Source organism: Plectropomus leopardus, chromosome 14, assembly GCF_008729295.1.
Source record: "Plectropomus leopardus isolate mb chromosome 14, YSFRI_Pleo_2.0, whole genome shotgun sequence".
Classification (NCBI taxonomy): Eukaryota; Metazoa; Chordata; class Actinopteri; order Perciformes; family Serranidae; genus Plectropomus; species Plectropomus leopardus.
This window is the reverse complement of record NC_056476.1, coordinates 355398-378682: the sequence shown is the minus strand read 5'-3', so window position 1 is coordinate 378682 and position 23285 is coordinate 355398. Positions and strand designations below refer to the sequence as shown.

General features: G+C 39.6%; 1 protein-coding gene across 1 annotated transcript in view; it reads right to left on the bottom strand.

Moving 5' to 3' along the window:
• The window catches only part of sptbn5 (spectrin, beta, non-erythrocytic 5), a 58974-nt gene that overhangs the window by 23092 nt on the left and 12597 nt on the right, over positions 1-23285 (bottom strand). The window contains 33 exon segments of the mRNA XM_042500712.1: positions 311-401; positions 522-631; positions 1575-1761; positions 2352-2488; positions 2836-2925; positions 3000-3164; positions 3250-3420; positions 4378-4447; positions 4928-5084; positions 5087-5096; positions 6462-6571; positions 6574-6636; positions 6639-6709; positions 7253-7464; positions 8476-8551; positions 10031-10282; positions 10369-10499; positions 11202-11354; positions 11663-11866; positions 11964-12095; positions 12501-12551; positions 12554-12658; positions 12813-13019; positions 13258-13461; positions 13770-13923; positions 14714-14802; positions 14890-15024; positions 15405-15543; positions 15849-16069; positions 16330-16463; positions 16960-17044; positions 17796-17903; positions 17991-18077. Coding sequence (XP_042356646.1) covers positions 311-401; positions 522-631; positions 1575-1761; positions 2352-2488; positions 2836-2925; positions 3000-3164; positions 3250-3420; positions 4378-4447; positions 4928-5084; positions 5087-5096; positions 6462-6571; positions 6574-6636; positions 6639-6709; positions 7253-7464; positions 8476-8551; positions 10031-10282; positions 10369-10499; positions 11202-11354; positions 11663-11866; positions 11964-12095; positions 12501-12551; positions 12554-12658; positions 12813-13019; positions 13258-13461; positions 13770-13923; positions 14714-14802; positions 14890-15024; positions 15405-15543; positions 15849-16069; positions 16330-16463; positions 16960-17044; positions 17796-17903; positions 17991-18077 — 4311 coding nt within the window.

Here is a 23285-nt window from a genome sequence, read left to right as displayed (position 1 = left end):
AGCTGTTTAGATGGCTAATGAAAGTAAATATTTCAATAATATTTCTGTTTACATGTAGCCACACATGCTCCAATTAACCCTTTGAAACCTGTAAATTGTTTTTAATTCTTTCAGAAAAAGGTGGAAGGCAACAGGTAACTTAACAAGACATAGCTGAAGAACTGCAAAGAATATTTTTTTTAAAAAGTTATGGAAAAATTACCTGAAAATAAACAAAAACAAACAAGAAAATTACCCTGAAAACAGAGTAAATGGACGAGAGGCTGCATGTCGCAAACTGCAGTAAAATCCCCAGCTGAGTCACTCTCACCTGTTCTCTGGTGATGGCTTTGCTCAGGTGAGCTGCTCTCCTGTTGCAGGCCTGCTCAAGCTCCTCCCACTCTGCACTCAGGTGTTTGCACCTACATAAAAAAAAAGAGCCAGGCCACAAAATCATTTACTAAGAAAAAAGTAGGAAACTCTGACATAAAATGCAAAAAAAGCAAAAACATAACCAACTCTGAAGAGAAAGACAACAGCACCTCTGAGACACTTCCTCTTCGTCTGATTTGCTGGATTTGGCCAGGCTCCGCCCCTTCTCCAGGACATGGTTCAGGTGTTTTTGGTGAGCGTTTACCTCTGCCTGCAATTCCTGTCGAAAAAACATCCTGTTTTAGCTGTTATTTTTAAACATATATATAATTTTTTTTTCTTTTTCAGAACAGGATTAGAACTGAATATTTAAATATAACTTTTTCATTATTTATGAGAGAGGAGGGGCTGGTGCAAAAAGGGGCAGGCATGTCAAATGATGTTTTTGGGTTTTTTGCCTTAAAAAGGGATGTTTTCTTTAAATATCTGGGTAATTTTCTTTTCTCTAAAAAAATTTGGTGGTTTTAACCATAAAAAAATTGCAATGCAATTTTTGTCCTTGAAAAATTTTTTTTTACTTTGTGGGGGGTAAAAAAAATATGTATGTGTTCATTAAAAATCACCAAAAATTACATCATCTATCACAGCCAGAAACTGTAAAAAGAAAATATTGTTGGGGAGGGACCTTTGTTTTTTATTTTGGCTTTAGGTGGAGGAGCATACAACTTTAAATGGCTGCATTTGTATAGATTAGAAAATATGGTGGCAATTTATTTTTATTTTTTTGGCCATTTTTGAAGAAAACATATGGGCATTTTTTTTCTTTAAACATTTGTGGTGATTTCTAAGAGGACACTTAGGGTTTTTTTTTTATTTCTTTGCGATAATGGAAGTAAACAATTTGGCTTTTTCTTCTTAAATTTTTGTTTTCCTAAATTTTATTTTTTCTTAAATTTGTTTTCAGATTTTTTAAGAAAACTTTCTTTGAAATTACCAAAGAATGACACCATTCATCACAACCAGAAACTGTAAACACAGAATTTTTTTTCGTTTTTTCAGATTTCTGACGGTCCTTGAACACATTCTGTGTTATTATACAGGTTTGTGAAACAGATTTCCATTATTTAAAAAATATATATCAGGGTATATTTGGTTTTCCAAAACTTTTCCAGGCCTGAAAATTGCCATTTGCAAATTCTGTGATTTTTCATGCCAGTTGGTACCTTGTGTTTCTGCATGAGGCTGATGGCTCCGGCCAGAGACTTGTCGTATCCCGTAGATCCGGAGGCAGGAACGTGTTCGGAGATCCAGCTGAGCTCCAGGTCCACGTCGTGATAAAACCCAAACAGTAGCACCGACGCCTCCAGCTGAGCTCGACGTCTGTCCAGAGGCTTCTGCAGAGACTCGAACCTGCAGCACAAACATCAGCACGCTTCATTTTCCACTACGTCTAAAATAAATCACCCTCTTCATTTCTTCTGATTACTCTGTTTTTTCATAATTCGGGAAATTTAAATTTATAAATAAACTGAAGACAAGAGAACAAACAACAGAAAAATGTTAAATGAGGGCTGAGCAGTCATTTGTAGTTTGTTTATATTTACTATTGTTTGACTACAGGTGAAATAATACAGGGAAAAAATGCTGTAGTGCAGTGGTTCCCAACTGGTGGATCACGGTCTAAAAATGGGTTGTGGGTCAACTCTGAATGGACCACCTGCTAATGTCAAGTTTATAAAAACAAACAACAAAAAACCACACTCAAGTGAAAAAGTCCAGTTTTAGCACCGTGCTTTTATTTTGGGAGTGCTGTTTCTGTTTATTCTTGCACTGTGTTTCAATTTTTTGTGAAATAAAATTGAATATGTGGACGTTTATCTAAAGTGTGCACTCTGAAATAATGAGTAAACACGTATATGTTGAGATGTTTGACCTGTTAGAGGAAAAGTCAAGAGACCAGTAAAGTCACAGAGACACGTCCGGTGGGGACGGGGACTCACAGAGTGAGGTACGTGTCCGTCTCGTGGAGGATCCTCTGGGAGTCGAAGTGATTGGAGGCGAGGTGTTTGGCCCTGCTGATGATGGAGTTGATCTTCTCCGCCAGCTCCTTGGCCTCCTGCTCCAGCTGCTGATGCTCCTGAAGAAAAAAAAAAACAGCTTTATTACTCAACAAACAACAGGAAAATGACCTAAAACCTATTTTCAAAAACAACAGATTATTAGAAAGATTTCCAAAAAAATAGCTAAAATATCACAAAACCATGTTTATAATTATAATAATTTCAAATTAAGTGATAAGAATAAAAAATATGAATTTTTTTTACTTTAAGCACATTTCTCAGGTCATTTTCTTGTGCGTTTTTTTATGTTTATGTTTATGTCTTTTTAAAGAAGTCATACCATTTTTTTTTCAAAGGGTTAAAGTGAGACTGTGTCAGGCCCAGTTAGCACCTGAAGCACAGCGGATTTCAAATGTAAAATCACCTTCAGCAGCTGCCGGCTGGAGCGGAGGTCGTGACCTTTGGCGGCGTTGTTCAGCATCCACTGGATGGCCTCGATCTTCAGCTTGGCGTCCTGAGGAAGAAAAAACAAACGAGTAAACTGACTGAAACACAGTTTTCTGTAACCGTGTCTCCTCTGTGTTTTACCTGCAGCAGCTCCATCAGCTGCTCCTGCTGTCCCGCCTGTCTTAGTTTGTCCCCTCTGTCCGACATCTTGTCCTGCAGTCTCCTCCAGCGGCTGCTCAGCTGAGTCGACTTCCTGCTGATGCTCTGACTGCTGTGGTGCTCTTCAGCAACCATCTCCTGCCCCAGCTGAACACGACAGACACCATGAAGCTGTTTCACAGCGTGATCCATAAACTGTCTATAATCTATAAACCAGTGAGCAGCAGCTTACCTGAACCAGTCTGTCCAGCCACACCTGGTTGGCCTGCATCTCGCTCTCGGCCGCCTCGTGTCTCTTCAGTTTGGGGAGGATGTTGGTGGGGTCGCGGTACGACTCGTCCTCCGCCACCTTAAACTTCTCTTCCATCCAGAGCAGCAGCTCGTCTGCGTCCCTCTGGAACTCCTGAACAAACAAACAAACAAAGTCATTATTAATATTATTGTTATTAATCATAAAAATACTATTACTATTATTATTATGACCGTAGGAAGAAGCATACAGTTTCAATGGTTGTATTTTGTGTGTATATATATTGCTCCAAATTTCAATTATGCATGTTTTCTTTTAAAAAAAGAAAAAAATAGACAAAGAAAGAAAGAAAGAAAGAAAGAAAGAACATTTTACGGAAAATAATTTTTAAAAATAAAAGATGCTTAATGAAATTACAAACATGGTGTCTGCTCTACAACATATATATAAACTAAAATGTTACCAGGTATTCAAACAAACCTGTAAGTGAAACTTTCAGTAGTATTTTCATTTTGGAGGATTGCTATAATGCAGATACATTATGTAATAGATGTTAAAACGCTGTCTCTGACACTTTACAGGGACTGTTTGCTTTTAAGAGAAAGGAGCAAATGGTGCAAAACCTTTAGGCTCATTATTTCCAGAAACTTCAAAAACACAAATTATTGTTAATGTCAAATTTTAAGTGGTCCTTGGATACAAAAATCAGAGCGTGAAATAGTGATATTTTGTAAAAACTGCTTTATTCTTTGTCATATTCGTTCGAACTAACCAGCGTGCACGACAAGAGTGAAAAACCAAGTCTTTCATCAAACTGCAGGATTTCGCCTTCAACTTTTAATTTTCAAATATCAAAGAGGAAGTCTTTAAAATCTAATAACTGTTTTAGGGTGGAGGGAGGGTCCTGCAGGAGGCCAGTTTTGGAGCTAAAATGTTTATTCTCAGCGTTTTAAAGTGAACTGGCTGTTAATTTTCAGTTTAGTGGATTTTTGTGGACAAAAGTATTGAACCGATGCAACATAAATAAAATACAGATATGGGGTTTTTATTATCGGGATAAAAGTAAGATATTAATAATAATGATTATTATTATTATTATGACATTAATACCTGATATTTCTTTGAGGCCAGCAGCAGACTCCTCCTCTGTCGGCTGCTCTCTCTCAGCTTCCTGTTGGGCCTTCTGGATGCTCCGGCTGCGCTCCTTGATGCTGATAGATAAAATCAAAAATTTTTATAAACAGCGTTACTGCAGGGGAGACTGTTTGGACTTATAGCTGATATTTGTGTTACTGTTTTGTTTAGTGTTGGAGGTATAAATAATAAAAAATTCATACAGCTGACGGGACGTGACCCCAACCAAGGCTGTGTGGTAATTATTTATTTTAATATTTATACATTTATTTATTTACTTACTTATTTTATTATTTTTATAATATATTTTTAAAATATTTTTCAGAAGTATCACATTAATATGACAATGTGGTTTTTTTTTTTTTTTTTTTTAAAAACACAGTTTTTCCAAACTCCAAGCAGACCTTCCAAAGTAAGATGCAGGATATTTTCTTTTCTTTATTTGAGGTTTGATGCGATCTAAAGTTGCATGCTGTCCATCTTTAATCTGATTCATAATGAACTCCATATTTCCGAATGTCTGGACGATGCTGACGTTTCCGATGTGTCTTCTTACTGTTTGGCAGCATAGTGCTGCTGATCGATGAGCTGCTGACTGCCATCACAGAAATGGTCGACTCGTTGGTCCAAAGCCTTCAGGAGACCCTCCAGCTCGTCCTGTCGGCCCAGCAGACTGTGGACGCGTCCACCGAGTCCTGCATCAGCAAACACACACGAATCAGCAAAATATCACACGTGAAACATGACGTGTGTCCTGATTTCATGCCTCACCCCCACGTATGTCGGGGTACTGACAGGACACCAGCTAAAGCGGTCGTTTCATGACTGAAAGTCAGATAATGCACGCAGAGAGGTCGGACCCTGGAGAGAGCTATTTCACACGGTGTAGTACCTCCAGCAGCAATTAAGTGGCAGTGCAGAGGTCACAAATTACATGTCATCTTGGTGTACGTAATTTCTAGACCAAATCATGTGAGTATCGTGTAAATCAAATGGTATTTGGCCCTCAAGGCTTACTTGCTCTTGCCAGTAGGTGGCGCTATTAAGACTGGTGAATACTCTCATACAGATGGACACAGCCAATTCGGAGTCGATCCAATTAATCCTGTAGGACAAGTTTGCAAAAGTACGAGGCCCAAAATCGCCAAAAAACAGCACAAAATTCAAAATGGCCGACTTCCTGTCGAGCTTGGTGGGGTGGGTCCAAGAGGCTTCTTTTGTGTCTGGGGATGATGCATTAGTATACTGATTTTCGTAAATGAAGGTTAAACTGGGCATTGGGGTTAAACGTTAGGGGGAACTGTGGAGCCATTTTGCCACGCCCGTTTCCGAAACCAGCAAAATACGACATTTTTCGTCAGGCTGGACGAGCCTACCACTTTCATGAGTTTTTGGGCATGTTTAGGCCTCCAAAAATGAGATTCATTGGGGAAATATAACAATTCCTTGCAATCCAAGAGGGTCCTCACACTGCTTTCAGTGCTCAGGCATTAATTGTTAATATTATATTTTATTTTTACATTTTCATAATTTTTATTTATTGATTGATTCATTTATTTTTAATAATATTTTTGGTATATTTAATGGCATATTTATTTGTTTATTGATTCATTTATTTTTAATATAGATTTTGGTACATTTAATGACATATTCACATAATCACTGAATGATATTTTTAAACATGTTTTGTCATCATTTCATGTCTCAATTTACAGTAAATGTTCGTATGTAAATAATTTCATTTACAATAAAAAAGAAAAATTAATGCATTTAAAATAAAAACTAATAAATATATATATTGTTTTAAACTTAAAAATTAAACCTGAATTAATGGTTTTTTTCATAAATAAACAAATATATAAATACATAAAAAGGAAAATGAATCTTTAATTAATATTTGTCTATTTACTGAATCATTGATGTATTTGCTATTTTCTATATTCATTTTGGCGCATTTAATGGAATATTCGAATATTCATCGAATCATTAATTTAAACCTGATGTGTCATGATTTCATATCTCAGTTCACAGAAACAGATCTGAGCGAGAGGCGTCCTCACCCCGACGTCTTTGACCCTCAGTCGAGCTTCGTGTCCCGACAGCGCCGCCTCGATGCGGTCGCCCTCTTGGTTCAGCCTCTGGAGCTCCACCCCCTGCTCCAAACGCTCCTTCTATTGGCCCACATCTTGTCAAGCTTGGACCAATCAGCACTGAGCTTGTCCAGGGCGCGCTGACGTCGACGCCGCCAGTCTTCCCGTTGGACGAGCCCTGCAGCAGAGATTTCCCCAACGTCTCCGTCTCCTTCCACCTGAGAAATACAAGAGACGATGGACTCAGTAATTCACACTGATAATTATTATTCTATAACCTTTTTTCCTTCACTTTTTTGTTCCACTCATGGAAACAGACAATTAAAATCAATTTGGTATGTTACATTACACTATTTTTATTATTGTTATTATTATTATAATATCAGCCCCTTTCTAAAAAACAAACCAACAAACAAAAGCAGACTGTCTGTCGGTCAGTTGCTCAGCAGTCAATACTTAAATAAATGAGAGAAAAAAATAGAACCAAAAGCCGTACACAGCAACCCACCAAAAAATAAAATAAAATAAAACCATTACCTGGCAACTTCATATTGTCTAATTATTATGTTCTCATACATTTTTGGAACTGAAAGATATTGATGCTGCCCGTTAAATCATTTTCTAAAGAATTATACAGTTTGACATTATTCACTCAAATACACATTTGTTTCGAAGAAGTTCAAACTTCTTAATAAAAACAAATAAAAATCTGCAGAGACAGAAAAAAAAAAAAAAATTTAAAAAGCGCCCGGCGTGCTCACCTGCTCCTCTGCTCCTCCATCTCCAGCCGCAGCTCCTGGTGTTGCTCCAGCAGGGCGACGGCCGAGGCCACGTCGGCGGCCGTCTCCTCCTGCAGGAGGCGCTCCTGCACCGAGCTGACCCAGCGCTGCAGCTCCTTGGCCTCCTGCTGGAAGCTCTGCAGCCTGCGGGCCTCCTCCAGGAGCCGCTGTCTGTCTGCAGCCTGACGCCTCAGCTGAGGACGCCACAGGAGGACAGAGTGGACAATTAGGGTCTCCAGCTCGCCATTACAGCTCTTTAATGATGCACTGACAACTGATATCGTTTTTTCAGGGCCGATACTGAGTATTATTAGTCAATGAGACCAATAACCAATATTTGGAACTTAGACTTGTAAAACTTCAGGGAGCTATTTTTATTTATTCATTTTCATTTTTTTTAATTTTCAGAGAACTTGCTATAAGTGATGCTGAGCATTTCAATTTTGATTGAACATTTGCTAAAAGCATTTAAACAAAGTTTCGTGTTGGAGTTTGTTATGTTTCAAATTCTAAATTTCGACTGAAATATTAAAATTTTCATTGTAAATGCATATCAGTTCCAAATATTATTAAACGGCTGCACCACACTGCCTTTGTTATCTTAACCCTCTAAAGAAATGGCTTGATTTCTTTCAAAAACGTGAGAAGGCGGCAATGAGTAACTTCAAAAGAAATAACTTAAAAAATTGCAAGAAAATAGTAAAAAAGTTACATGAAAATTCACTGAAAATTGGCAAATAAAAAATGGGGAAAAAGACCTAATAAAACTGCTTAAAAATTACAACAATTCTTTTAAAAATCATTTCAAATTCATAAATTTACAATAAAATTACAACAAATATATATTTCTGGACATTTTCCCTTAATTTAAAAAACTAATAACAATTTCCAAATATACAAATTTTCAGCAATTTTAAAGACATTTATTTATTCAAGATATTATGATATTCTGCCAAGTTGCTCACTGCTTTTTCCCCGTGTGTTTTTAAATAAATCAATCCAGCTTTTCTTTAGTTTTCAAAGGTTTAAAAACAGATGAAAGGACATCGATCCAGGTTTCAGAGGGTTAAAGATAAAAATAAAATAAAACTCATAAACAGACCAAACACACCAGCAGACGTCTGCAGGTTTTTTCTTTCTGACTCACAAATCAGAGGACGAGTAAAAGTTCGAGTTCACACTGTGACGATGAACCAAACTCAAACCTGATCCAGCAGCGCCTCCAGAGCCTGAACCTCCTCCACGATGGCCGCGCTCTCCGCCGGACTGCAGTCCTGCTTCCTGGAACACAGGAAGTGACATCATGGACCACAACATTAAATTCAGCCACTTCTTTAAAAAAGCATTTTTCAACATTTTCAGCATTCAAAGTCTTCTAACATGATTTTTCCTGATGATTTTTAGCCCAACAAAAGTTGTAAATATTCAAATCTTACCAGGAAATAAGGGTTATCATATTTACAGCCTGCATTTTTGTTTTCCTTTAAATCCTCAACTATTTTTAACAGTTTTAATATAAATGTACAAGTAAGAATCTCTCAACATCGGGTAAAAATCTCCACAAACAACACAGAAGTGATGATCAAGTGAATAGTGTGCAATGTGGAAGTTATTAAATTGAGTTTGAAAAGATATCTTGAAATAATCAAAAAAAAATATTTTAAATCTAATCTAATAAATGCCATCACACTTTTGTATAAATGTTTCACGTCACTGACTTTCAGGTTTCTTCACAAACCTTTAGTATGGAGGACAGAAGCTGTCCTAAAAACCTAAAATAAATAAATTCATTGATAAAGACATTTAAAAATCAAACACAAAGATGGGGCGGCGGTGGCTGAGTGGATAAAGCAGGCAGCCATGAATAAAGGCAGCATCCTCGCTGCAGCGGCCTTGAGTTCAACTCCCACTCAAGGCCCTTTGCTGCATGTCATCCCTGCTCTCTCTCCCCATTTTTACGCTATTAATCATGTCCTATCTAATAAAGGGCAAAAATGCCAAACAAATAATCTTAAAAAAAAAAAAAACCTACCTCAATAAGTGCATTTAAAAAGATTAAAAAATATACATATATACATTTTTTTAAATCAAAACAGAAACTTTAATTTATGTAACTTATTATTTATTATTGCCTATATTTATTTTCAATATTAATTTTGGTACGTTTGGTGGCTTTTTATTTATTTAGCCATTTATTGATTTATTTTTATTATTTATCTTGATACATTTAATGGCATATTTATCTATTTATTTAGCCATTTATTTACTTATTTCTATGATTAATTTTGATACATTTAATGGCATATTTATCTTTTTGATTAGCCATTTATTTATTTTTATATTACTTTTGGTATATTTAATGGCATAATTATCTATTTACTTAGTCATTTATGTATTCATTTTTAATCATGTTTGGTATATTTATATTTATTTATTTTTAATTACTGAGACATGTATTAATTTATTTTTTAATATAAATTAGTACATTTAATGGCATATTCATTTATTTACTGAGCCATTTCTGTATTTATTTTTAATATTATTTTAGGTGCATTTAAAGGCATATTTTTCTATTTATTCAGTCATTTATCAATTTACTTTTTAAAATTATTTTTATACATTTATTGGCATATTTATTTATTTAATGAGTCATTAATTTAACGATTTTTTGGGCAGCTTCTGTCCTCTATACTGTTCAGACCATTTTCTGCTCTTGTCGTCTTTTTGACAGAAACTGATAAATGATGTTTGGCCCCGTACATCTTGGCGACGCCCTTCAGGTAGGCGATCTTGGCCTCGAGGGTCTGGATGTCTCTGAGGGTCTGGGCCTGGTTCTTCTCCTCCGCCTGCAGCGTGAAGGCGCTGCAGCCCACGTCCACAGTGTCCAGGCCGGACAGCTGACCCTGCAGCTGAGCTTTGGCCTCCTGGCAGCTCTGCAGGAAGGACTGAACATCTGCCGTGCTCAGCAGCTCATGTCCTTTCTTGTCCTTCAGCCGCTGGATCTGCTCCCACCTGCGGACACAAACGGTCAGCGCAGCTCAGCCTCGGCGGCTCACGCCAAACACGGTTTTGATGGTGTCTCGGTTTCATGTCGGTACCTGCTGCAGACGCTCTTCTGTCGGTTCTGGATCTCTCTCTGTTTACTGTGTCGGCTCTTCACCAGCTCCTCCGCCATCCTCATGATGTCATCCAGCTGGCCACGCCCACTCGCCAACTCAGTCAGAAAGTTCTGCAACAGGACGAAAAATCTAAACTGTTGATATCTTACTCTGAGAAATGAAAGCCATCTGAACTCAAATCCACATTTTTTTCAGGGTGCTTTCAATTAAAATCAAATAATAAAACCCTTTTATTATCATTGTTATTACAAACCCCAATTCCAAAGTTGGGACGTTGTGTAAAACGTAAATAAAAACGGAATACAATGATTTGCAAATACTTTTCAAACTATATTCAACTGAATACTACAATACAAAGACTAAATTTTTAATGTTCAAACTGATAAACTTTATGTTTTTTTTGCAAATATTCACTCATTTTGAATTTGATGCCTCCAACAAAAGACTGGGAAAGTTGAGAAATGCTCAAAAACACCTGTTTGGATCATTCCACAGGTGAACAGTTTAATTAGTTACAGGTGAGAGTCATGATTGGGTATAAAAGGAGCATCCCTGAAAGGCTCAGCCGTTCACAGGCAAGGATGGGGCGAGGTTCAACACTTGACGGACAGCTTTCAGAGATTTAATCAAACAGAAAGTTCATTAATTTATTTTAATTTAAATTAATTTCACTCATTTAAAGAGAAAAAATGCAAAGATATTCAACGTTTCTCATTTGTCATGTTGGAGGACATCACAAAAAAACCCCGATCCTTTATTCCATGAACAGTAACCGATAACCCATCGCGTCGTGCTGAGTGTGAGGTCCTCACCTCGTACTTGGCCTGAACCACTCCCAGGTTGTCGGCGTCGGTGCTGAAGGTGTTCAGGACGTTTTCTTTGTCCTCCATCCACGACTCAAACTCCTGGCAGCTGTTGTAGAATCGATGCAGACGCAGCGTCTCCTGCAGACTCCTCGCCTTCGACTGCAAACACACAAAACGGAAAATATGATGCAATTTCAGGATTTTCATTTTTCACAGAAGCCGTCGAAGCTTTGAATTCCTTCAGCTTCAGCATCATGAAATTACAGGGTCTGTAAACATTTTTTACCAAAAATTTCAAGGACTTTTCCATGACATTCGGCAAATTTTAAAGACCAAACATTCTCCGAAATGACCATCAATAATCCTTATCTGTTTTTTGCTTTTTTATATTTTTTCCCATTTGCAAAACTTTTCCAAGTTTTTCATGACGGACTTTGAGACTACATTTTCCATGCTGCCCCGCTCACTTTGACCAAGTTGTACAGGGAGTTGTAGTCCTGGTCCAGGCGGGTCCAGGAGCTCTCCACAGTGTCCCTCTGGTACTGAGGGTCTGGCAGCCATGTTGTCTGGATCTCTGCTGTGCCGCGACGCATCGAGCGGCTGCGCCTCGGACGACTCGGCTTCCTGCTCTCTGGAACGCCATTGGTGGAGACGGGGGAGGGGGGAGGAGCCTGAGCACAGAGAGGAAGAAAATGATTTATTATTGATCTAAAGTGACTCCTCTATCTGAGGACATTGATTTTAAAGGTCACTGATCACTGATCGTACAGCGGCCGGCAGCGGGCTCAGGTAGGTTTTGGGGACGAGCTGCTGGTTTCCTCGGCTGTCTCTGGCCAGAACTCGGTCTCCGTCCGGCTCGGTGCTGACGATGGTTACAATCTCGCTCCGTTCCCACAGAAACTGACCTGAAATCAGTGAAGTTTAAATCATATTTAATGTTAAACGTGTTAAAGAAGCAGTGTGTCAGATTTTAAGGGGGGTTCTAAACTTATCAGCCTGCTGAAATCTCTCAGTCTGCAGGAGGCTTAATGCACAAAAACACTGCATTCTTATTTTCAGCTGGTTATACCCGAAACAAAACACACGGATTAGATCATACTTCTGACAGTATGTCCTTTTCAATCCCACACACTGGAGCTTGAAGAATTTTCCTGGAATCTGAATCTGTGATTTGAACAATTGCTCTACCTGAAGTTATTTTCCAGCAGGTAAAAAGGTTAGAGAAAGTCAGACTGCACAATAAACCAAAGTGATTTGTCTGAATCAGAGTCTTCAGGTAACGATGTCGCCCCCTCAGAGCAGAGCTCGTGTACCTCTGCTGTATCTGAAGCGGACTCTGGCCTGCCGTCTTTGCTCTGAGAGGCGGGGCTCCTCCCAGCCCCGGTGCTCGGCGCCGCTCCGGGTCCCTCCTCCTCTCCAGATGAGTCGCTGTATTGGATCATCTTACTCTGCTGAGGCTCCGCCTACACAGGAAGACAGTCAGCGTGGATTTTTTTTATTTTCTTCTGCCCTTAACCCGCACCAAACCGTGACTCCTAAACCGGACACACATGCAGTTCTGTTCATACGACTCCGGCATGTTTGAACTCAGAAATCATAATTTCAGTTTGCACTCACAGTCAGAGCCGTCAACTGCGCGGCACTCCTCGCCTGCTCCGACAGTCTCTTTATCTCCGAGCCGTAGGCCGCCATCTCCCTCTCAAGCCGCAGGTGACGCTGCAGCAACGCCGCTGTGCTCGACTCATCCTTCCCGTGATCCTCGCTGGTCAGCAGCGGTCTCCTGTCGCCCAGCCAGGACTCGGCCTCCGCCACATCTGCAAAGTACTGGACATGTGGATGGCGGTCAGCTGGGTGCAGATCTGAGGGTCCGGTCCCCATAAACCACGACCACACTCTGTCACTGTGCGTGTGTGCTGTGGTTTATGGGGACACAGCAGGACGGTACACTTTTTTGCACTGAGAGACAGCCGAGTCAAACAACAAGGAAACTACTTTTTCTTCCTCCTCTTCGTGTTTGGTTTTTACTCTCTCTTCACCTTTCCGATGGCGTTTCCGTGACTACCTGTTTGATGGTGGCAGCGGCCTGCAGTCTGTTGCGGCGTCCTGTCGCCTCGTCCGTCAGGTGGCTCCACTGCTTCTTCAGGGTCCGGATCCACTTCTGGACGGCTCGCTGGTCCAGCTGACTCTGTTTGGACAGCAGGTCCTGACCTCGAACCAGAACGCCACGGTACAGAGACTCCTGGGCCTGAAGCTCCGCCTCCAACACCTGACAGGAAGTGACCAGACTCATTTACAAAATAAATGCAGATTTTTACAATGCAACATCCAAAAAAAGGGTTTATAAAATCCTACTTCTTATGTCCCAAAAATGTTTCAAGACTTTTGACTTGATTGATTTGAGACATTTTAATGACAGTTAAGGCCTTATTTTTGGATTAATGAATTCAATGCCTTTTAGAATTTTTAAGGATTCTCTGTGTCAGGAGTTACTGTTTCAATAAAGTTTGATAAATTCAAGCCTTATAATGAAAACTCGTTCTCTGAAATGATCGTCTCTGTGAGTGTGAACGGGACCTTGTGTTTCTGCTGAGCCAGCAGGATGTGGTTCAGGTCGCGTCCGAGTCCGGCCGTCTGCAGCCACAACCAGCGTTCGTACAGCCACGCCTCCACCTCCTCACAGTCAAAGAAAAACTCAAAGAGACGCAGCTGAGCCTCCAACTGCTTCCTCCTGACCGGAGGAGAAACCAGAGAGGAGAGGAGGAGACATGAGAGGAGAGCAGAGGAGAGGACAAGAAGAGCGGACGTGAGAAGGAGACACGAGAGGAGAGGACGAGAGAAGGAGACACGAGAGGAGAGCAGAGGAGAGCAGAGGAGAGGAGAGGAGAGGAGAGGAGAGGCGAGGATGAGAGGAGACACAAGAGGAGAACAGAGGAGAGGACAAGAGGAGAGAAGAGGAGAGGACAAGAGGAGAGCAGAGGAGAGGACAAGAGGAGAGAAGAGGAGAGGAGGAGGAGGAGAGGAGAGGACAAGAGAGCAGAGGAGAGGACAAGAGGAGAGAGAGAGAGAGGAGGAGGAGAGAGAGGAGAGACAAGAGGAGAGAAGAGGAGAGGAGGAGGAGGAGAGGAGAGAGGAGAGAAGAGAGGAGAGGAGAGAGGAGAGAAGGAGAGGAGAAGGAGAAGAGAAGAGGGAAAAATGAGGGGGAGAAGAGGATAAAACAAGAAAGGAGAGAGGAGAAGGCAAAGATGAAATAGGAGAAGGAAATAGGAGAGAAGAAGGAGTTGAGGAAGCAAGAAAAGGAGAAGAGGCGGAAAAAGTGGAGAAGAAGAGAACAAAAAATAGGAGGAGAATTGAGAGAAGAAGGAGGTGGGAAGGGAAAGAGGAGAGGGAAAAATGGAGGAGAAGAGATGAAGAGGAAAAGGAATAAACAAGAAGAGAGGAGGTGTAAAGGAGTGATATTCTGGTCACAGAAAGCGATCGTTCATTGATGATGATCAATAACAGTAAAGACGGAGGAGAACCTGCTGCTGCTGAGGGACACCAGAGATTTATACTGGGAGTCGAGAGCTCTCACTCTGCTCTGAATCTGCTGACCGTCTCTCACCGTCACCTGACAGGAAGGAGAACAAACACACACACAGATTATTAACCCCTCACCTTCTCCTGAAACCATGGCGACACAGACACGACATCGTACCTTCAGCGCTCTGCTGCTGATGGAGGTGATGGTTTCACCGTGAGCCGAGATCTGAGCCTCCAGGAGGTCCTGTTTCTGGAGGAGAGACTCCACCTCCGCCAGCTGTTTCCCCAGTTCAGAGGAACTGGCCTGGGACTGGGAGACAGAGACGGAAAGTGGAAAACTTTGTAAATAAAACTTTAAAAAGTATTTTGTATTTTAAATTTTTGGACAACATAATCTAACTCAACGTCCATTTTCCTTCTTTTCTTAGAGTCTGAAGGCTGCTAATGAATATTTTAGTTGAAGAATGACCTTTAAACTCTTAAGTGTGTGAACATTATTTGATATAATCTGTATAAATAGTGGACTGGACACAATGGGCATGTCTGTTTATCTAATGCTCAATTTTTTTGATACAAGGATACAAGGATTTAATTTGAACACACGGATTTCCCATTTCTCTGAAATCTCTACATTTCTACCTCAGTATCCTCCTTAATAATTCATATTTATTGGTTTCAGTGTAAACTCACCTGTAGTTCCTTAAGCTCCTGGGAGACGAGCTCGATGTCTCGAAGGACGCTGAGATTTTCAACTACATTTCCCAGCAGCCCCCTCTGCTCTTGGAGCTGCTGCAGTAGGTCCTTCCATCGATGGCTGATGTTCTCCTCTCTTAAAAAACACATGTGCATACAGTAAAAACATGCAAAAATCAAATGAACTGCAGTTTTATTTCATAACTTCTGTCATTTACTTTTGAAGGGAAGATCTGCTGCTATGCTGATGACGCCTTGCTTTATTTTAATGTTCGTCTGACTTATTTTTAAATTCAGTCACCTCCACCACTTTACAGCTGTATCTCAGTTGGACCTGACGAACCTTAACAGGGTCTGAGCTTAAGTTTTAGTCCAGTTTTTACATCACTGTAACAGCTCATGGAGGTCACAGGAAATAATCTTAAAATTTCTTTCTCTGACCTCCTGATAATCTGCTTCTTGCTGTGGTAGTTTCCTCTCTCGATGGTCTCCGCCATGTCTCTCAGGGCGGCGAAACGCGGCTCTCTGGCCAGAGCGTCAGTGGCCAGGGCCTCCAGACGGCGGCCGGCTGCCTGCGCCTCCTCCAGGGTGGAGAGACCTCGGATGTCCTGCCTCCGGATCAAACGCAGCGTGTCCTCCAGATAGCCCTCCCTCAGCGCTGCCTGAGGAACCGAAACAAACTGACTGTTGGTTGAGTTTAGGAAAAACAACTCACTTATTGTCACAAATGTAAAAGAACACTAAGAATCTAAGAGAAATTAAATCTTAATAGGTTTAATAATAATGGAAAACTAGTTACTGTATAAGCTGGATTTAAGTTTTTTACCAATAAAGTTTCGTGACTTTTCCCGGTTTTTCATGACCATACAAACCCTATATAAGGTGTCTTCTGTGATGGCTTTTTTGGGACGGATGCTGTTACCTTCCTCTCAAACTTCTGTGCGAGCTGCTCCAGGTTCTCCAGGAGGAGCAGCACCTCCTGCAGGGCTCGCTCTCGCTCGTGTTCGGCTCTTTCCAGCAGAACCCAACTCTTCTCTATGTCTCGGAGGGTTTTACCTTCAGGCACACACAAAACACAGTCACAGAAAACATTGGAAAACCAGAAATACCACCTTAACCTTGACCTTTTACCACCAAATTCTAATGAATTCATTATGAATCCAAGTGGATATAATTTTGAGATTATTCCCTTAAAATCATTCTTAAGTTATTGCGTTCACGAATGAGACAAATGCAAGGTCACGGTTACCTATGACCTTTGACCACCAAAAACTAATCAGCTCATTGTTGAGTCCACGTGGATATTTGTGCCAAATTTGAAGAAAGACATTCTTGAGATATGGCATTCATGAGAATGGGGCGGTTAGACGTATGGACGGAAAACATACTACCTCTGGTCTTAGATATAAAAAGTGTTAGGCATAACAAGTGTTTCAATTTGATTATCCCAGAAGTATCACAGAACAGTAATATGATATGGCCAAGTTGTTGTATAACAAACAGTGTCTGCATGTAAACGTTTATTTATTGTTTGTATGTGTGTGTTTCATACCCTCTGGAGGATTGTAAGCCCACTGGTTGTTGGCTGCCAGCTGAGTCTTCAGATTGAAAAGATGAGCTTCAATCACTCCACGCTCCTAAAACAGATTAAAAAAACATATATATATAGAGAGAGAAAATAAAACACAATATTTACTATGGAAAAAATTTTGTTGGGTTAGGGTTAGAATCAGCAAAAATATGTCAGACACCAGAGAAATGGCAACATCAGTCACTTAATTTCTATATCTTATTAAAGGTACTTTTTAGAGTTATTTGCACAGAGTTTTTAATGACATATAGTATATTTTTTTGATAATAATATGTGCAGTAACTTGGGTCCACACCTCTAAATTAGCCCTCCCATTCAGTCAAATGATTATTAGGTACATACATTATCAAAATTCTAAGTAATAACATTTACATTGTTAAACTTATACAATATGCTTTAGAAATACATCAGTTTTTATATTTTTTTATGAAAAATGGGGGGAAAAAGGGCAATGACCAACTTGGCAAAAAATGCCTCTTAAAATAGTTTTAAAAAAGAGTTGAGGATTATTAGAACCCCCCCCCCCCCCCCCCACACACACACACACACACACACACACACACACACCCAAAAAATATGATAATAAATTTTGTATTTAAAATCATGTTAGAGGTCATTTCTGATATGTTTCTTTTTTTTTTTAACTTTATTGTTTTGCTTGATTTAGGCAATTTTTTCTCATTTCTTATTAAGTTTCTCGTTACCTCCTCCCCATGTTTTTGAAAGAAATAAAAACAGTTACTTTGGGTTTCAGAGGGTTAAGGTGAGATTCTTGATTCCTGCTGATGTCGTTTTACCTGGTATTTGGGAGGTTTCTCTACAGTTCTGTAGGTCTTGAACGCCGTCATCAGCTTCTGCATGTCCCTCACACAGTTTGGGAATCGTCTGTCATTCAGCTGCACCACCTTCCGTCAGTCAGACAGTTAATCAATCAGTCCATCAACACGTTGAACTTCACACCCAAACGTCAACACTGTTGTTGTTTGTGTTACCTTGGTATGGATCCACTGAAGCAGATCTGAGACCAGTCTCTCATACTGGACCTTCATGTCGTCCAGCCCCATCAGCATCCCGACAATCTGAGGACACAGAGAGGAAGGAATTATTCCGCTGTTTCATTACCACACAGTCCTCACTGGTATTGTTTTGAACCAAATATTTGTTAAATTTAATATGTCTATGATGAAGCTGTGTCATTGGCATAGAGGTGGAAAATCCACCACCAAAGAAGTAACATATCAAGACCAAAAGACTGTGGTCCTGAGACTGATACCTGAGGGAACTCATGAGTTATTTTAAATGTTTTTTTTTGAGAATTTAACGTCTGTTAAAATGAATATTAAATAAAAGTGGCCCTAAGATCAATCTCTGTGGAACCTCACAAGTAATTCTATCTGGTTTTTCGAGAAATTGCCATAAGAACTTTTGCATAACTTCACCTACAATAACTCTGAACAACAGGACAGGATGCTATAGAGACACATAACAAACCTTGTGGTGTGATCTGGTGGAAGATTCTTGTCTGTACTGCTTCTTCACCCACTGACGACTCAGACTTCCTCCCCCACTGACATACTGTTAACTCTTCACACCTACAGCATATTACCCAGCTAAACACCTGGAACACGCCTGAAACACACCTGAAACTCAACCATATCACCTTTTACCCACTGGAGAAAAATCCATTCAGTCAAAAGAGACCTGAAGAGAGCTTTGGCTCACCTGCTGGGCTTAGCACAGTGACACAGGTGAACATGGATATACCTGGTATAGCTGCCATTTAAAGTGTACTACCAAGGAAAACACTATAGATATCCTTGAACACACCAGGTTCAACATTCCTCAAATATATATTGGAGAAAAATTATGAGAGATGCTTCTGGATACCTCCATCACACCTGAAATACACCTGGTGCATACAGTCCTGGAGATGCTTGTAGATAATTCAAACACACCTTAACAACACCTGAACCACTCTCGTGTGTTAAACTCCATTCAGACAGTTTTTATTTAGAACTTCCCATACCTCGAACACACCTGGAGACTCTTCTAAATACTTTGACCACACCTGAAACACACTTCTTCCACCTGATTTAACCCCGAAAGATCTTTTTGAAAACCTCTTATACACCTTGACGCTGGTGTAAGGCCTGGTGCAATCAGTAAAACTGCTTAAAAATCCTTCCAGGTAACTTGAGTAGACATAAAACACAATGCATACACCTTTCCTTCTCCAATTCAAGCCCTAAAAGTTTTTGTTGAAACCTCCAATATACCTGACACCCACCTGGACACACTTGGCACAGACAGTATAACTGTTTAAGATGCTTATAGATAACTTGACCACACCTGAAACACTTTTGTTAACTCCAACTTAAGCATAATTCTTTATTTAAACCTTTGCATACCTTTACCATGCCTGGCGATTCTTTTAAATTAGCTTGACCACACCTGAAACATACTACTATATACGATTAAAGCTTGAACAGTCTTTAAGAAAACCTCTTACACATCTGGAACTCACCTGGATACACCTGATGCATACATACTTCTAGGAAAGCTTCTACATACCGTTCAACACACCTGACAGCGCCCCTAAGATCGATCCCTGAGGAACCTCACAAGTTATTTTTGAGGTTTGTGAGACATTATTTGTCTCTTCAAACTACACATTTTTCAGTAAATTTAATCGCAGACACTCTTAACAAAAGGTCAGGATGCCTGGCACACCTGTTACCACCAAGTCGGAAACCTGGAAAACCTTTGTGCAAACCTCTGCAAACCTGGACACACCTGGTATCAACCACTAAAAATAAACTTTGTAGGCTGCAAGATGTCAGCCACATACCTGCGACATTCCTGAACCATCGTTAAGTGACCCCGGGTAAATCACTGGACCTGGACAGACCTGGTTCACCTGGTACATAAGCATCAACTGCCAACATTGTTAAGCTACAACCATCAGACCATGTCATTAGGAGGTCGGTGGTTTATTGATCCAAACATTGGATATCATTTATGTGTTTAACCCTTTTAACACCTGGCCAGACACCAGTTTTCTTGTGCTGTATTCAGACACCTTTTATTAGCATTTAAACCTTTGAAATCTGAGAAAACTGATTTGATAACTTTCAAAAACATAGCAACTTGCACAATATGCACTTCAAAATGCAAACAAATAGTAAAGGTGACAAGAAAATTATCTAAAAATGAGCAGGGGGGATTATAAGATTTTTTTTTCAAAACTATGTTTATAATTCCGTTAGTTATACATTCAGGTAATTTTCTTGTAACTTTCTTCTAATGTTTTGCTAGTTTTGGGCCATTTCTTGTTAAGTTGCTTGTGACAACTTTTGAAAGAAATCAAGCCAGTTTGCTCAGGTTTCAAACTTTTACTTAAGTAAAAAAAATAAATTACAAGATGAACTTTAATTGTAATTGGCCTATGTGGATCAAATCTTCCATTTTATGTAAAATTAAGTAAAACAGCAACACATAAATGTCTCTTTTTGTCTTCTACAGTGAATTAAACACCTGGAAAATTAAGGTACTTAATCACATCGGTGAAAAATATTGTGTGTTCAATTTGGCTTTAAGGTCTAACACAAACAGAAATATTGATGGGAAAGTGAACATTTTAGAGGACGTTTTACACCACAGCAAACATTCGCATCAGAAGTTGAGTCCAAGAGTTACCGGATCAAACCCGGGCAAAGCTGAAAAAGTGAAAGACAACTTTCTAGTCGACACGCAGACTGAAAAGCAGCATCTGTTCTCCACACTTACAACTCTGCAGCTCTCAAAACAAACATTATAAGCTTACCACAAACCCAACAGAGATAACCGACAACAAAGACATCAGCATCAAACGGCCGCTAAATCCACAGTGAGATCCTTGGTAGTTTAGTCTGGACTGAGCTGACACAGACTGAACTCCTCCTGTTTCTCCTGTTTCTGCGATCAGACAGCAGGTGAAGGTGTGCAGCTCTGTGAATGACTCGTCTCTGCTGCAGCGTCTCCGAGCGCGTGATCTCATCTGATAGGCTTAGCGTGTGCGGCCCCGCCCACACTCAACTACATGGCGTAGAAAGGCTCCACGGTCACATGACCAACCAACACGAAACATCACCACATTAATCCAATAGACAGAGGTGACAAGTAAAAGTACTGATGCTGCGCTGTTAACCCTTTAAAACCTGGACCAGCGTCACTTTTCTTCCACTGCATTTCTTTCCCAGTATTTAGTACTTTTAACCCTCGGCAAATTGGCTTAATTCATTTAAAAAACACTGGAAAAAAAGGCAAAGAGAAACCTGAAAGAAATAAATAATTTCTTGAAAGAAATACTTCACTGATACCTGGGAGAGAAAACTGTGGTTCATCACAGTTGCTCTGATGCCAAGAATAGAGAATTGCACCAAGAAGAAATAAGTACAATCAAAAAGTGTGTAAAAATAGAAATACAAAATAGAAACAGCCTCGAGTGATAGTAAAACAATTAACACTTCTGTGTGGATATTTAAAAATATATGTACAGTATAATGCACTGGGTATGTAAAATGTGTTAAAAAAAGAAGTAAAGATACACAAAAAAACAATTAGCACTAGCATGTAAATAATTAAAAATAAAAGTGTGTATAATGTGCCACGTGTTTAAAGTGTGTAAAAATGTAAAGAATTACAGTAATAAACAATAAGAACTCGGATATAATCGTGCATAAACCGAAATTATGGATTGATCATTTCAGTTGTGCTTATATATTTTCACACGTAGTAACTGAAGTAGTAACTGAAGCTGTCAGATAAGTACAGTGAAGGAAAAAGCACAGTATTTCCCTCTGAAATGTCGTGGACCACAAGGAAAAAGTGGCATCATGTTAAGAAAATAATAAAATAAGTATACTCAAATATATGATAAGAACCTCAAATTTGTACTGAATAACAGTATTTCAGTAAATTTATTCAGTTGTATTCAACCACCACATCACGACTTTAATAACTGTCTGATTCTGCAAAGAATTTATATGATAAATATGATTTAAAAGGTGGGCCACATTTTATTCTTTACATTTATGTTGCTTTTTCTCTCATGTGGGTGTTTTATTTATATATATTTTTATTTATCATATTCTTTATTAGTTTACTTGTGTTTTTTCCTCCTTACAGTTTGAAATGGATATAAAATCTTTATTTTTTGTGTACTGCTGAGTAATAATTAGACTCATGGACGCTGTTGTTGTTGGTTCTGTGTGCTGCTGCTGCCCTCTGCTGTCTTATTCAAACACACCTGGTTCACTTACTGGAGGTGGAGGAGGAGGAGGGGGAATGGGAGGCTGATGGATTAGAGGAAGTCACGGCGTGAGTGAGAGCCAGCAGAGGGAGTACAGTCACCTATATGTAACAGTAACCTATGAACTGTGTGTGCTGAGTTTCCCACAGCAGTGACGACAGGCAGTGAATGTTTCTATAGTTACCTTTATGTCACAGTTACCTGCAGTAAGTGAACCAGGTGTGTTTGAATCAGACAGCAGAGGGCAGCAGAGTCCATGATTTGGACAGTTTGTGTGTCTGTAAAAATATCTGATGTCAGAGCAGCAGCTGAGATCCTACTCTGCCACAGCTACCCTCAGTTTTACTACTACTACTACAACAACAACAACAACTACAACTAATACTACTAGTACTACAATTACAACTACTACTACTACTACTGCTACTGCTACTGCTACTACTACAACAACCTCAGCTACTATTATTACTACAACAACAACCACTACAACAACTACTACTACTACCTCTGCTACCACAAGTACTACAACTACAACAATCACGATAACACTTACGACTACAACTACTTCAACTTCTACGACTACAGCCACTACTACTACAATCAGTTCCCGAGACCATCTGTATCTATGCATGACAACAACATACATCTTTTGGAGTATTACTTCTGCAGATACTCTTTATACCTTTTGCTCATTGTTGCAGAAAACTGTGCAGTCCTTCATTTTAGAACAAATGGGGTTTTTTCCATTTTCTTAACATCATTACTTTGAAAAACGTATATGATGTTACACAAAACGTCACACATAAACACGCTAGAGCTACATTATGTTTACAGGTGCAGCTACGCTACATATATCCAAGCTGTTATTTTTTATTATTATTATTATTTACAGGCTAATGATTGGTCTTTGTGGTAAGTGGAGTAAGACTATAAAGAATAATAAAACGGAAACACTTGAAGTAAAAGCACCTCTAAATCATATTCAAGTGCGGCATTT